The 17,192-nt window shown below is 29.7% G+C and overlaps 1 protein-coding gene across 3 annotated transcripts; it reads left to right on the top strand.

The window, feature by feature from the left end:
• The first annotated feature begins 3,487 nt into the window (after positions 1–3,487).
• Positions 3,488–11,551, top strand: LOC114187108 (glutathione S-transferase F10-like). Of its 3 annotated transcripts, none has more exons than XM_085675196.1 (5): positions 3,488–3,601; positions 4,634–4,848; positions 4,980–5,028; positions 6,346–7,014; positions 7,057–10,418. In XM_085675196.1, exons 2-5 carry the CDS (start codon positions 4,705–4,707, stop codon positions 7,233–7,235), a joined length of 1,041 nt encoding a protein of 346 aa, XP_085531322.1. In that variant the 5' UTR covers positions 3,488–3,601; positions 4,634–4,704; the 3' UTR covers positions 7,236–10,418. The 3 variants fall into 3 exon arrangements, with proteins under 3 accessions (XP_085531322.1, XP_085531321.1, XP_027931042.1); XM_085675195.1 differs by having other exon boundaries at positions 3,501–3,601; positions 4,623–4,848; XM_028075241.2 differs by lacking the exons at positions 3,488–3,601; positions 6,346–7,014; positions 7,057–10,418 and adding an exon at positions 10,887–11,551 and having other exon boundaries at positions 4,558–4,848.
• Positions 11,552–17,192: the final 5,641 nt, after the last annotated feature.

Raw genomic sequence — 17,192 nt, 5'->3', positions numbered from 1 at the left:
AATGTTGAAGGAAAATATAAATTGTTTTAAATGATACAAATTATCATTTGTGGAACGACAACATGAAAGACTTGTTATTTGTTAAGAAATTTCATCTAAGTTAGATAATAATAAATTGCATATGTTGAATTGCTTGATGAATTTGAGATACAAGGAGAATTCTTCCATTTCAGCTCACTTAAATGCGTTTTAAGGGCTCTTAGATCAACAACCAAGATTGGGTATCAATTTTGATGATGAAGTTTGGGAATGGCTACTGAATACTTTACCAGAATATTGAAAGATATTTCAGGTTTTAATTACAAACTCGACCCCTAATGACATTGTTTCCTTCCAGATGGCAAAGAGCAGTGCTCTTAATGAAGAGATGAGAAAGAAGGTACATGATTCTTCATCTCATGAGTTTTAGGTGTTTGTCACAAAAAATAAGGGAAAAGTTAGAAAAATGAACTAAAGGATGGTAGACAAAAAAGAAAGAGAAAGAGCAAGTTCAAGTCAATATATAAGAATGTGGAATGTTGTTATTGCAATAAACCTGGACACATCCAAAGATATTGTTTTAATTAGGAAAAATGAGAGCAGAGACAAGAAAGACAAGCAAAATGAGAATGATCATGACGATGGTCATGTTACTATTACATGTGGTGACTTAAGATGAAGCAAATTAATTTGAACCAAAAGAATAAGACATATATGAACATTTCACCCAATCCTATCTTAGATTTGCAGTACAGAAATAGGAATCCTATTAATTGAAATTCAATTTGTTACTGAATGTTTTCCTGCATCATTTGTTACTGAATGTTGTCCTGCATCATTTATTCTAAAAGATAAACTTATATTATATATATATATGTACATATACTTTAAAACGTAAACGTAATCTATTATATAATGTTTATAAAATTATGATATATATATATATATATATATATATATATATATATATATATATATATATATATATATATATCATACGTATGTATATATCTTGATATATAATATTTATAACATATTTTATATATATATATATATATATATATATATATAATTTATAACTGAAAAAAATTAGTATAACTATTTAACCATCTTTTTTTATGTTAGCATACCGAAAATATTGTGGTATAAATTTTGAGATGTTACATTTTCTTTTCCAGAAACAGAAATTTTGTCCTCGAGATTTAGCTTTTATTTACTAAAACAAATGAGGATAAATTCTTCTTATTTTTTCTTTCAATTCCCATGTGGTATCTCTAGTAGTTTCATTCCAAATAACTTTTATTAGAGGAATTTATTTGCCTCCGAGTTCCTTGACTTTATTGTCCACAATCTATATAGGCATAAATCCCTATATAAATGACTAGTTAGGATAAATGAGCTCATGGCCAACAAAGTAACTCAAGAACATCTCATCTTGAGTAATACTAACTCGTTTAAATCCCTAAGGTTATACCTCCAACTACAATAATCAAATCTTTATTTATCATAAATTTTATTTCAATATTAAACCATATAATTATATAAATAGATAGGATCAATGAATAGTTAAAATAAATATAAATAAAAAAAAGGACAAGTACGGAACTGGAGATAAATATAAATAAGTAAATGAGAATAAATATAAATTGAATAAATAGGACCAGTGCATAACTGGAGATGAATATAAATAAATAAATAAATAGGAACGAGAACTAAATATAAATTAGAATGAGGTTAGGGACACCTCACTTAAAGGTAAATATAACAAAAAATTATGAGGAGATAAGAAAAATAAAAGTCAAAAGATAGAATGATAAATGTCTCCTTCCCTTACATTAGAGATTGAAAAAGGTCTGAATGCACGATTCAACTTTTATTTCTCCTTTGAGTCTCACTATTACGTTTTCCTTTTTCTAATGTGCTTCTCTAACTCTCAGATCTCTTTTTTTTTTCTTGTTGCTTTTCCTCGTATGGCTTTCACTGCACTATCTCTTTATATAGAGGCTTTGAAGATTCAATCATTAAATTCACCAAACCTATCTTAGATTTGCAGTACAAAAATAGTAATCTTATTAATTGAAATTCTATCTATTATTGAATGTTGTCCTACATCATTTATTCTAAAAGATAAACTTGTATTATATATATACATATACTTTAAAACATAAATGTAATCTATTATATAATGTTTATAACATTATGATATTAATATATATATATATATATATATATATATATATATATATATACGTTTAAATATTATACGTACAGTCATTTATATATATATATATATATATATATATATATATATATGAAATTTATATATTTTTATAACCGAAAAAAAATATTATAACTATTTAACCAATTTTTTTTATATTAGCATACTGAAAACATTATGATATAAATTTTGAGATCTTACAAAGTCCATTCCCATTTTTCCCGTTCAACTTTATATTTCTCCAAACTAGCTTGAATATTGTCAACCGTTTTTTTCATATAAGATACTCTAACTTCATGATAAGTTGGAGGCTTTAAGCCATTTCCATATTCCCCAACAGATTTCAACATTTGGGTAAATAAGGAGTTTCTTACCAAATTAAATGGCAAAGCATTTCCATATATGCAGTTGCAAATATCTTGAATCACCAACTCTCTATCTTTAAACATTTTATTTATGGTTTTCTGTTTTGTAACTCCTTGTTTCCCCTTCTTACTACATTGAATATCTGTTTCTTCAAAACAATCTATCAGATTTGCTTCTTTTATTTTTTCTTTATCTTTAACAACTTCAAAATCATTTCTCTAACATCATCAGGAACATATGTACAAGCAATGACATTCTGCTTTGTTCTAGCAAGATGATGTTTCATTGTTGCAACACCACCCCAATAAGTATGTGAACAATATTTGCACTTGACTAAAAGTCTATGTGGAGGAACACTCTCACAATGACTTCATGTAATATCTATTTCTTTCTTTCTTTTTGTTTGAGTCATACTCTTTTTAATTCTACACATAAGAATAAATTCAAACTAATATTTCTTCTTAAAAAAATATAAATTAACATTCAAAATAAAAAATATATATAAAAAGAGCTATCAAAATATAATTTTGAAGTCAAAATATAATTCTTGATAAAGATAAAAAAAGTTCACACATGATCATGGATAAAAGTATAAAGTTTTATTTCACGTTGTAGATCATAAAGATTAATTCTGTTTTGATAAACTATGAAACTTTATTTTATTTAAAAAAAGAAACGTATATTTTATTTGAAAAAGAAACGTAAAGAAAGATCACGATAATATCTATTGAGCTTTATGCTCTAAGATGGAATTTAAACAAAAAATAAAAAGGTAAAGAAAGATCACATGTGAAGATTTCAGAAAAAGTGAAATAAAAGGTTGATGTGATGTATATTTACTTTTATAGTAAATTAAATATTATTAAAATTAAAAATCTAGAAACTTCATCAAAAAGCAATATATCAGAAAGCCATTTTAGAGGCGGACAGAAAACATTTGAGCAGAAAACACTTCAGCAAACCTATTCCAAATGCTTTCATGCTTTCTTCTTCACTGTGCTTTCTTCTTCACGTAAATGATTCTTCACGGGCAGTCAGGTTTTCTATGCTTCTTCTTTTCTCTTCCACTTTATGCTTCTTCTCCACCTTCTTATGCATCTCATATTTCTTTTCCTTCTTAATTTATAACCAAATATCCATCCAATGTGACTCTTCAGTTTGTTGGGTTTTTTCATTTTCGATGTGTATTATATGTTGCGTGAAGCGTATCCGGTGTGAGTAGCATGTAGACAGTGTGTCGCTTTGTGAGATGTGTATTTTGGGAAGTGTAAGCGTGGGCAGAATCGGGTGAAACGAAACTGAATCGAAAATCATATGATTCTAACACGATTCATCTGATTCATGTCACGATTCAAGTAAGAAAATGATTCATCGACTAATACGTTTCGTGGGACCAAAAATTTGAACCGTATCACGATAAGAATCGTACGATTCTAGCTACCATGCTTGGAAGTACATGAGAAGTGTTTAGAGGTGCAAAGAGAAGCATAATCTTCCGGTTATTGCTCCTTTGATTTCCACAATTACTAACTTCACCCATACACTAATAAAAAATACTAAATTACCTTTCAGCACTAGCCCACACCATTACCACTGTTGTTGCAGAGGAAGAAGAGAGAGAGAAACGGTTTAGGAAAAGGAAAAGAGAAAATCCAAAGAAAGGAACACATTTCACATGGGGTGTGATGGAAAACTAGTTCCAAAAGGCATTATATTTGTTTCAGAAGCTTGATCCAGAATAGAATATAATTAATGCATTTCAAAAATTTTATTCCAGAAATTCATCTCCAAAAATCTTATTTCGAAATTTTCGGATAGCTTTTGGAAATCACTTTTATAAAGTGAAAAAGGTGATAAAAGAAATCGTAGGGGGTGCAGGAAGTAAAAGCCTATAATCTTTTTTAAGAGTTGCATTTTGCAATGCTTCGTAAAGAAAGGGTGTGTTTTTAATGTCATTAGCCCTTAGAAAAACTAAGTGTTTGCTTACTTTTCAAAATAGCCTAAGGTAGCAAACTACTACTTTTTTTCATCATAAACAATTTTCTAAAATCATCAATAGTATTCTTGCAGATGGAAAAGTATGCGATAAAACAATGAGTGAACAGCATTAAAGCACAAGTTGACTGAGATACACAAACAAAATGGTGGTGAAGGTGTACGGTCCAATTTATGGATGCCCCAAAAGGGTGGTTGTGTGTCTGATTGAGAAGGAAATTGAGTTTGAAGCAGTTCATGTTGATCTCTTTAAGGGAGAAAATAAGGAAGCCCAGTTCCTCAAGTTGCAGGTTCACTTTTTCTTTTCCTACTTAGTTTTTAAACACCAAAACAGCTGAAGCTTCACTTGGTTTCAGGATTTCTGTAATATTTGCCTCTCTTTTTTCATGTTAAATTACACTTGTCTCTGATAATTTTGCAGCCATTTGGATCACTTCCTGTTATTCAAGATGGTGATTATACTCTCTATGGTAAACCACTTTATTATTTTCTACCTTCTTTTGTTTTATCGGAAATTTCAAGAGTTTTAAAAGATATATGTTATACGAAAAAAAAAATTTGTTTTATTTTATGTATGTACTAAAAGATTATAATCTCTTGCATTCTTTATTTTTTTTAGCTTAAACCGTCTCATCAAATTTAACACATTCATATCTTAAATCTTGTCATTTCCTTTCTATTCTCTTTTCAGATAATCTCAATTTTTTTTGTTAATTTTAGGGTCCTGATATTTATGAAAATCATTTGTGAAACACTTGAAAAAAATAGAATAGTGATTTATGAGAAATTTCTTTCATTATACAAGTCTCGAAAAGATAATTCTTTATGATACCATTCTTAGAAATTTTTAAAAATATAAAAGATATAAGAAATGTGTTATATGGATGAACTTGTTATATTTTATTTATATGTTATATATATATATATATATATATATATATATATATATATATATATATATATATATATATATATATATATATATATATATATATATATATATATATAAACATTCCAGAAAAACAGAGGGTTGGTGCCTCGCGAAAAAACACATATGCCCAACACCTTGCTTACCTAATTGCTATTTCTTTGTTCTTAAAGGAGGCATTAGGATTGGTGTCAATAATTAAATCAAGCCATAGATGTTGAAAATTTTAACCGGATAGAAAATGTTTGATTGGAGCAAAACTTACCTTATGAGAAAGTTGTGTAACTTTATTGGAAAGCATGGAGGCAGCTACACTGGTAAAATTAATTGTAGACACCGCACAAAATTGTAGGCACCGTTCAATTAGAACCACAAGTTGAAAGGTTGTTTTCTAACAATTGGGTTGTCTAAAAATTAATATTATAATGTTTTGTAAAGCCTATAAAAGGCTAATCGTATACCAAGAGTAATGTATCAATTTTTAGATTGAAATATATTGAGCATAAACTCTCTCTTCCTCTCTCATTTCCATTGTACATGTATGAGTGTTTTTTTTTTTGATAAAATTATGTCCCATTGATATCAAATTGGTATCAGAGCTGGTTAAATCCAGCATTGGTTTTGTGAGTTTGTGAGAAAGTCAGTGAAAATTTAAAAAAATATATTGAATGTGTGAGGAACAAGAGAGTTCTCACTTTATCAAAACTTTTAAAGTCTATTTGAGAAAGAAAGATGGCCACAAACTACAATATTGTTTGGTCTGATCCCAAATTAGATGGGAAACTAGATTACAATTATTGGGCATTGTTAATGTCCACCCATTTGAAAGCTCACAATATTTGGAGCTTTCTTGAATCAGGCATACAACAAGGAGCTGATGATGCAACTCAAAGGAAGGACCTGTTAGCGCTATCACAAATTCACCAAGGTGTAGATTATTCAATTTTTGGCAAAATAGAAAATGCCAAAACAGCCAAAGAAGCGTGGGACATTTTGAAGCTGTCATACAAAGGAGTAGAAAAAGCTCAGAAATCCAAATTGCAATCCGTGTGTCGAGAATATGAAAGATATGAGATGTCCAGTTTAGAAACCGTGGAACAATATTTTTCACGGGTAACAAATCTTGTCAACAAGATGAGGGTGTATGGAGAAGACATCCCTGAAAACAAGGTGGTAGAGAAAATTCTACGCATAATGTTGATGAAATTTGATCATGTGGTGACTACAATAATTGAGTCCCACGACACAGACATCATGATGGTTGTAGAATTGCAAGGTAGCATTGAAAACCATGTGAGCATAATCTTGGAGAAAACTGAAAAAGAAAATGAAGAAGCCTTGAAAAGTCAGGTGAATTTTACCAACATAGTAGAATCCAACCGAAGTAAAGACGGTAGAGGTCGTGAAGATAAAAATATAAATTTCAAAGGTAGAGGTCGTGGTAGCTTCAGAGGAAGAGGTCGTTGTAACTTCAATCAACAATGGAGAGACAACAATTTCAGGCCACCTAATCAAGGAAGAGGAAGAGGTGGACACAACGTCAGATCTATCAACCATGGAAGAGGAAGAGGCAGTTTCACCTACCAGGAGAGGACAAATTTCAATTGCTACCACTATGGAAAGTTCGGGTACAAAGATGCAGATCGTAGATTCAAACAACAAGCAAATATAGCAGAAAATAAATATCAGCATATGGTGAGAGTTCTGATAATCCACAAACCTTACTTCTCGCAACAAATAATTTTTTAGGTGATGGAGATATTTGGTACCTAGATACTGGTTGCAACAACCACATGTGTGGGAAAAAGGAGTTATTTTTCTCACTAGATGAAATAGTAAAATCTACCGTGAAATTCGAAAATAACTCAAACATTCCAATTTTGGGAAAAGGCCGAGTTGCAATCAGATTGAAGGACGGTTCTCAAAATTTCATCTCTGATGTTTTCTATGCTCTTGGTCTTCATCATAACCTATTGAGCATGGGACAATTATCAGAGAAAGGCTATAACATGCAGATTCATGATGACTACTATATGTTGATTGACAAAAATAGGAGATTCATTGTCAAGGTAAAAATGACTCTTAATCGCCTATTCCCTTTGAAAGTTCAACATGATAAAATTCCTTGCTTGAATTCCATTATACAAAATGATGATTGGCTGTGGCACATGAGCTTTGGACATTATCACTTTTCTGGATTAAATTTTTTATCTAAAAAAGTGTATGTATCTAGTTTGCCTGTTATAAACATTCCTGAAGGTATATGTGAGACTTGTGAAATTGGAAAGAAACATAGAGAATCTTTTTCAACTGGAAAGTCCTGGAGAGCAAGAAAGCCATTGGAGATTGTGAATGGTGGTTGCAGGTATTTCATTATTTTTATTGATGACTTTAGCAGAAAAGCTTCGGTGTATTTATTGAAACAGAAATTAGAATCTTGTGATGCCTTTAATTCATTTAAGGCATTTGTGGAGAAACAAAGTGGCTGCAAGATTAAAAGCTTTGAGGACAGATAGAGGCCAAGAATACCTTGCATGTGCAAATTTCTTTGACCACCATGGAATTTAGCATCAAATGACAACCAAATACAATCCTTAACAAAATGGGGTAGCAGAAAGCAAGAACAGAACAATCATGGATATGGTGATATGCATGCTAAAGGCGAAACAAATGCCTAGAGAATTCTGGGCAGAAGCAATTTCTACTGTTGTGTATATTTTGAACAGGTGTCCAACAAAGAGTGTTTGTGATAAAACACCAAAAGAAGCTTGGAGTGAAAGGAAACCCTTAATCTGGCATCTCAGAGTTTTTGGGTGTATAGCATATGCCCATGTACCATATCAACTCAGAAAAAAGCTTGATGACAAAGGAGAGTAGTGCATCTTAATTGGTTACAACACTAACTCAAAGGCATACAAGTTTTACAATCCAGTGACGAAGAAGGTAATTTTTAGCATATATGTGACCTTTGATGAAGAAGGAATGTGGGATTGGTCTTCCAAAGCCCAAAAGGAGCATGCAGTAAATCCAAAAAATTATGAAGAAGAGATTAGACATGTAGATCCAACACCTGATGAGCCAGAAACATCAAGCAGACCATAAAGGCAACGAAGACTACCAATCAAATTGGAGGATTATGTTGTGGGTAATGACAATTACCCATCTAATGAAGAAATTATCAATTTTTCCTTATTTGCAAATTGTGAGCCTATAACATTTGAAGAAGCTTCAAATAATCAACATTGGAGAAAAAGCAATGGATGAAGAAATTCATGCCATTAAGAAGAATTAACATGGGAGCTGATAGACTTACTAGCAAACAAAAGGCCAATTGGAGTAAAGTGGGTGTACAAAACTAAGTACAAGTCTAGTGGAGAAATTGATCGTTTCAAAGCAAGGTTGGTAGCAAAAGGGTACAAACAAAATCCAAGTATTGATTATTTTGAGGTATTTGCTCCTGTAGCGAGATTAGATACAATTCGTATGCTTATCTCTCTATCAGCTCAAAATAATTGGAAAATTCATCAAATGGATGTTAAATCTGCTTTTCTGAATGACACTTTGGAAGAAAAAGTATATGTTAAGCAACTTGCAGGATATGAAGTTGAAGGAAAAGAAGATAAAGTTTACATATTGAAGAAGGCATTGTATGGCTTGAAGCAGGCACCCAGAGCGTGGTATAAAAAGATTGATTCTTACTTTGTGCATAATGGTTTTCAGAGATGCTCGTTTGAACATACTTTGTATATCAAATCAGTTGACCCTGACAGTATTCTTATTATGTGCCTCTATGTTGATGATCTAATTTTTACCGACAATAATCCAAAGATGATTGCAGAATTTAGGGAGACCATGGTTAAATGTTTTGAGATGACAGATTTGGGCCTAATGTCATATTTTCTTGGCATTGAGGTCATTCAGCAAAATAATGGAATTTTTATATCTCAAAAGAAGTATGATGCTGACGTTTTAAAAAATATCAAGATAGAGAATTCAAAGCCAATCTCAACACCTGTTGAAGAGTAGTTGAAGCTAAAAAAGGATAGTGATGAAAAAAGAATTGATTCAACATAACACAAGAGCTTGATTGGAAGCCTCAAATATTTGACTACTACTAGACCAGATATTGTCTTTGGAGTAGGACTGCTGAGCAGATTCATGGAAGAGCCGCGTGTATGTCATTTACAAGGAGCAAAGAGAATTCTTAGATATATCAAAGGTACTTTGACACTAAAGCTGTGAAACTTGTTTGATATACAAATAGTGATTGGGCATGAGATGTTGAAACAAGAAAAAGCACGTCAGGGTATACATTTCATCTAGGAACAAGAGCAGTATCATGGTCCTCAAAGAAATAACTTGTTGTCGCTCTTTCAACAACTTAAGAATACATGGCAGTAGCTAGTTGTGCAACCCAAACTGTATGGTTAAGAAGAATGCTTGAAGTGATGCATCAGAAGCAAGATACTCCCACAGTGATATTTTGTGATAACAAGTCAGCAATTGCATTATGCAAAAATCCAGTATTTCATGGACGATCCAAGCACATAGATATTCGGTTTCATAAAATCCGAGAACTGGTAGTTGAGAAAGAAGTAGCAATTAAATATTGTCCAACTATAGAACAAGTTGTAGATATTTTTACAAAGCCACCGAAAGCTGAGTTATTTTATAAGTTAAAAAGAATGCTTGGAATGATACAAGCTTGATTTAAAGGAGGCAATATCAGTAATTAAATCAAGCTGCAAATGTTGAAAACTTTAACCGAATAGAAAATGTTTGATTGGACCAAAACTTACCTTATGAGAAAGCTATGTAACTTTATTGGAAAGCATAAACGCAGCTACAATGGTAAAGTTAATTGTAGACACCGCACAAAATTGTAAGCACCGTTCAATTAGAACTACAAGTTGAAAGGTTATTTTCTGATAATTCCTTCTTGAGCGGGTTGTCTAAAAATTAATATTATAATGTTTTTAACCTATAAAAGCCTAATCTTGTACCGAGAGTAATATATAAATTTTTAGATTGAAATATAGCAAAAACTCTCTTCCTCTCTCGTTTCCGGTGTACGTGTGAGTATTTTTTTTTTTTTTGTGATAAAGTTATGTCCCACTGATATCAATGGGGAGTGTTTAGAAATTAGTTACTTTATGAAATTGGTGTTAGTTGTTTTTTATAAGGATATGTTATGGTTTGATCCTTGATGCATCAGACATTTCTCTACAGTGAACCTTAATGGGGTGGCATGAATTGGTTTTTATTGTTTGAAATTTCCAACGAAGGATAATCCGAAAGGTTGAATGGTTACTTCTCCAGAATGCATTTTCTCTGTTCTTGTGCAAAAAGTAAGATAGTCTACGTCCATTCGAATAGACTGATTTTAAACCAATGTTGCAGAATCTCGTGCAATAATCAGATACTATGCAGAGAAGTATAAAGACCAAGGAACAGACTTGTTGGGAAAGACAATAGAAGAAAAGGGACTAGTGGAACAATGGCTTGAAGTGGAAGCTCATAATTTTCACCCACCAATCTACGACTTGGTTATCAACCTTCTGTTTGCCCCATTAATGGGTGCTCCATCAGACCAAAAAGTAATAGAAGAGAGTGATAAAAAGCTTGAGAAGGTGCTTGATGTTTATGAGGAGAGGCTCTCAAAAAGCAAGTACTTGGCTGGTGAGTTCTTCAGCCTTGCTGATCTTAGCCATCTCCCATTTGGCCATTATTTGGTGAACCAAACTGGAAGAGGGAATTTGGTTAGAGAGAGGAAGCATGTGAGTGCTTGGTGGGATGATATCAGCAATAGACCATCTTGGAAGAAGGTTCTTCAACTATACAAATACGCTGTTTAGATGCTTAATTAACTCTACCCCTGTTTCCATTATGGTTCTTCAGTGTTTTCTAATACCTGCTTGAGAATAAATAAAATGTAGTAGTATCTTTAGTTTTTGGATTTAGACCTGTGTTATGTATTGTTATTTACCTGTGTTTCTTGGATATGATAATGCTTGTACCAGTGTTTCCTGTGTTATCAGAAATGTAAAGTTAAGTATTGTTATTAATTTAAATTTAAATTACAAGGATCAACCCAGATTTTTATTGAATTTTTAATGGATAAAAATAGACTAACAATTTTGTTTTATCTGGCATATGATACTCTGATACAAAATGTTCAGAAGTCTTCTCTTTAAAAACTTTCACAGATAATAGTTGATAGCTCTTTCCCAAGATGACCAAATTTCCCACTTGCATAATCCTATTCTTTTCCCCATGTTCACCAAGGTGGCTAATATCAACAAGACTCACAAATACTACTAATGTACAATCATTTTTCCAGCTTTCTTCCTTTCAAGACCAACAATGACACCAGATGTGGTGGCAAACAAACTGCAATGGTGGATCAAAGTTTTGTCCTTCAACTTGTGACTAACGTTTCAAAAAAACACCTCTCTTTAACTCTTTTTTTTTCTAGTAATTCCACCCTCTGAGACTACTTCTCTGCAAAATACTTCAGCATCACATAGAATAAGGTTGAAACCATCAAGTGAATGTTGGCTCCAAGTTGGTAAAATATACATCGGCATATTCACAAACACATAGAGTCTAGGTTATTTTCCCCACCTTCCCCCATTTGCCTATGTATCCAACACAGCTAAACCATACAAGGAAAAGCAAATTACAAAATTACAATGAGTATTTATTTGACCAGAAACTGCATATTTGGATCCTGAGACATGATTTTCATCATTCATAAACACTAGATTTTTCATAAACAAATTCGATGATTTACTCACATGTTGGTCTCAATTTTTGGCTTCTCCACCCAGCTTCCTCATGTAGAAATTATGCAATTAAAAAGCACAATGCAGTGCAATGCAACACTCGCACAAATCCACAGATGGCAAGCAAATCAAGCTTTAAGAAAAACCAAGCTACTGAAGATATCAAGGTATATTCAAATAAGTACAAATTTCAAACATATAAACCCTGAAAATGGCACTTTCAAATCAACAAAGATTATAATGATCATGCAGAGACAATGTAAAAGAATTTTACAGTGTAAAATACACTGCCAACCAATCAGATATCATTTTTTTTTGTTATAAACAAAACCCCAAAGGGGCAGAATCCAAATAAAAACCTGAAAGTGAATCTTCAAATAAAACAAATAAACAAACCCAAAAAGTGATAAAATGGGAATTCTCGTACAAGAAAAAAAACTTAAACGCAACAAATTAAAAAAATTAAAAAACTACCTTCAATAAATAAAAAAACCTTAAAAAATCCAATTCAAATAGAGAGGCCCAAGAGACACACCAAAACCTATAAAATCAGCAAAAAGATTATTCGATTTAAAATTAAAAAAAAAAATGAAAGAATGCGATGGAGATCTGGAACCTTCAGATTATCATCACGAGGCCGAAGGGTAGAAGCAGTGGCGCGTGGAGAGAGGGGGTGAGAGAAGACGAGCAACAAGGAAAGTCGGGAAGAAGATTCAGATTGAAAACTAAATATGAAACATCATGGAATGTCGAATGAAAACCCCTTTGTTTGTTTCTCTCAGGTTGCGTTTCAGTGTCCACATGTTTCTTCCTTCCTTCCATTGCGCCGCTTCCAGCACTCTCTTCACTCCCTCTCTTCCAAACCTTTGTAACAACCCTTCCATTCTTCCTTTTTCTCCATACTCGTATTTATATCCCTCCATTTCTTCATGTTATTTTTTTAATTATTTTTTAATTACAATGATGACAAAAAAAATTCAAAAATTATTTTGCAAACGTTGATCAAAATTAATCACTCATCTAAATTTCTCACTACTTTTAATCAAAGGTTTTTCTTTTAATTTTTTTTATATTTTTCAATTATTTAATCTTATATTTTTTTCAAAGTTTACGTATTGAATTTTTTTTTTCATCGATGTCCTTATTCTTAATTATAAAAATAATATAATTTATTTTTAAGTTTTTTCATAAATTTAGATGCTTTTAATTAAATTTTTAAAAGTAATTTATTAAATATTAAAAAGTTTAAAATCTTTTAATTAAAAAAATATAAAATGTTAAATAATTAATAATATAATATCTTTTTAAACAATATTTAAAGTATTTAAATTTAAAATTTAATTATAATTGACGATAAAGTCAAACAAAAATATATTTAATTTAAAAATATAAACTTTTAGATACTTAAGAACAAAACTTTTAATATAATTATAATTAAAAATACTTAAATTTATAAAATGCTAGAATTTAATTAAGCTTAAAAATTAATCATATTTCGAAATTTATACTTAAAATTAATAATGTGAACTTATACAAGGTATAAATATTAATGAGGGGTTAAATATAAGATTACCTAATTAAATTACACACTTAATTTAATAATCAAATATTCAATTAATTTTTTGTGTAAAGGAGACATGTCAATCAATATTCTTAGATGTGAAAAACAATTTAATTTAAAACATTTGTAGTGACAAATAATTTAATTTAAAACATTTGTAGTGAAAAAAAAATGAAAAAACCACCTAACCACTAAATCAAAAAATCCTAAGATTATTCACTTTTATAATAATTATTAATTTTACTTGTGTAATTAAAATAATAATATGATAGGAACGAGTTTTATTATCTATATCTATTTTTCTATATATATATTTTCAGATAAAAAATTCATTTTCATCATTATACTTAAATTTAATGGTTATTAAATTTGTTTGCCTCCATCTTCCTCCGATATCAACAAAATCATAAATAATTTAAAATAAAAATATATAACAATCAAAAATATATTATATGCACGAAAAATATCTTTTTATAAAAAATAAAATTATAATATTATTTATATTACATTCTTTAAACTATAATATAATTTACAATACTTTCCTTATTATTTATCATATAAAATGATTGAAAAAAAAATTGTCGTTCTTTTACAATTTCACATCATCGAAGATATCATGTTGTGCTATAAAATAAATTTCATTAAGAGATTATCTAAAATAAAATATCAAGAAAAATAATAGATTAAATAATATGACAATGAATATTAATTTTTTATTCACAATACCAACATTTACATATAATGATGAATTCTAATATATTCCTATAATCATATGTATTAATTCTAAACTGAAAAATTAAATCCTATGTTTTAGTTTATCACTTACGCATAAGGAATTTTGTTTAATCAAAACTTCACGAGCAATTTTCTTAAAATCTATTTTGCATGCATGCATTTCTATATGTGTATTCCACAGAAAACATCTCCACAACGACATTGGAACTCTAATAACCGAATCTTCTTCTTGCAACTCTTACATCTCTTTCTCTCATTCTTCTCACTTGTTGGCTTAGAATTTGTGGTAGAAAGAGAAATTATCTCATCAATGGTGGAACTTTCATTTTTAGAAGTACATGATGATGATAATGATAATTTCTCCAAAGAAAAACTCTTGCTTTTCGTTTCACATTCTAAACCCTCACAACCCTTTGATTTGGCGAGATAATCTTTATAGCACTTTGAACAAAGGTTCTTTGTTGCAATAAAACCATAGAAGCCACAACCATTAGCACAAAGTGATGTAACCATGTTGTTTGCTTTAAGAGAAAAGTCTGAAGAAATATTTATATCATACCACACAGATATGAAGCCGGGAGAATGAAAAAATTATGTAACAATGGTGACAAATTTATGATAAATCTTATCTTAATTAATCTTCCAACATATTTTATTCAAACATAACTTTTATTAAATCAAATATATAAAGTATAGATATTAGTACTAATATATTATTTAATTATTATATTGTTATTAAATGTTATTATATTTTATAATATATTATTATATCATTATGAATCATCAAATGATTCAAATCTATCTTTTAAACTCTTAAATTTTTAGATTTTGTTTTCATGTTAAATTCCAACTCTTGTGAAAGATTAAAATATGGAAGTCGGTGAGAAACATTAAAGTTTTAAAATATACAAAAATTAAATATAGAGTAAAATCTAATTATAGTTTTAAAATATAGAAAATTAATTAAAGATTATAAAAAATTTAAATTGAATGATCAATTACAAATTTTGTACTTACTATTTTTTCAATTTTAAAATAAATATATTATTAATAAAATAACATATATATTTTTTATTTTGTATTTATATTATATATTACATTTATATAAAATTATATTCAAATGTATCAATAAGTTAATTTGTTGTATTATACGGTTTATAACTATTTTTTTATATTAGAGTAGTATTTTCCATCACAGTTATAGTTACAATATTTTCACTAGCAACAAAAATTACTTTGTTAAGGAGAAAACACAAACAAATATTATGTCAATAAACAGAAAAGATCTTGATCTCATTTTTTAGCAAAAGCCATACTTCAAATAAAAAAGTTAACGGTTAAATTGACGAAACAAAAAAGCTAGTAAACCAGCATCTAATAATAGAACAATGTAATCAAAATAATATATATTCACCATATCATATATGATAAATTTGGCATCTCTTACAACAAAAATCATTAAAATTGATAACGGGTTTTTTCTGTACCTCCAAACATTTTTTTCTCTATTCTCAACAATTTTTTAAATTTCCACTTTCGGAAATGATAGGTTTGTTGTTATTAAGCAGCGAATTAATTTGTTAATGGCAAAAAATCATGAGGAATGAATTGGTTTATTAATAAAATTAATACTTTTATTTTTTTTTAAATTTTATCGTTAAAATTAAATTTTCGGTTCCTTTAAATGCAAGAGCAAATAAATTAAAGAGATAGGGAGGAGGATTCAACAGAGATATTTATATTAGTTCAAATAAAAATATCCTACATTCAGTTTAGGGATGTCAACAAAATTCGTACTCGTGGGTATTCGCGGATAAAACCCGCAACGGGTAGGAAATGAATATTATAAATGGATACCTACGGATAATGGGTATGAATATTTTTAATACCCGCATGTCAACGGGGCGGCTACAAGTATCATATCCATACCCGTGGATACCCGTACCTGCTATACTTTAATTTAAATTAAAAAAATGATTAAAATATTAACATATTTATTTTGAATGAGTTATTTTTGTTATCAATTAGTTTTAAAAAAAATCATTTTTTTGTAAATTATCATTCAACACTATTTAAATGGGTTATTTGGACTTTGTTTAAAATTTACGAATGTTATGTATTGTATTTTATTTGAATTTACAATTAAAATATATTGTTAAATATATTTTTTTTATTTGTTTGTAAATACCCGTGGGTACCCATGGATACTCGTGGATATTAAAAATTTATATGGGTACACATAACGGATACTCGACGGATATGGGTACGGGTACGAGGCAAATATTTATCCAACGGGTAAGGTACGAGGGAGCTACTACCCATACACTAACCGCCTCGTTGACATCCCTAGTCCAGTTGTTAATCTCTTTAAACAAATAGATTAACTTAATCACTATAAAAATCAAAGTACATTCATATTAAAAAGAAGGAAAATGATTTTTTGACTACTAAATTTTGACAACTTTCTCTTATAACTTTAGGTGTCATTTTTGAAGTGGTTTTTCATTTTTTTTCATTTCTCATTCTCAATATTCCAAAATCACTTAAAAGATCTCACCTCATGTTATAAAAGAAAATTGTCAAAATTTAGAAGTCAAAATATCATTGTCTTAAAAAGAATAGGGA

Source organism: Vigna unguiculata, chromosome 6 (assembly GCF_037176805.1).
Source record: "Vigna unguiculata cultivar grain cowpea cultivar isolate G323 ecotype 2 chromosome 6, ASM3717680v1, whole genome shotgun sequence".
NCBI lineage: Eukaryota > Viridiplantae > Streptophyta > Magnoliopsida > Fabales > Fabaceae > Vigna > Vigna unguiculata.
The sequence above is the reverse complement of the archived record's forward strand: the minus strand, read 5'-3'. Positions and strand labels throughout refer to the sequence as shown.

Bases quoted from the DNA above. Each gene is read 5' to 3' on its own strand.
- LOC114187108 (XM_085675196.1), top strand. From the start codon at position 4,705: ATGGTGGTGAAGGTGTACGGTCCAATTTATGGATGCCCCAAAAGGGTG. The intron at 4,849-4,979 runs GTTCACTTTTTC...ATAATTTTGCAG, and splicing joins CCCAGTTCCTCAAGTTGCAG to CCATTTGGATCACTTCCTGT. The intron at 5,029-6,345 runs GTAAACCACTTT...TTCTTGAATCAG, and splicing joins TGGTGATTATACTCTCTATG to GCATACAACAAGGAGCTGAT.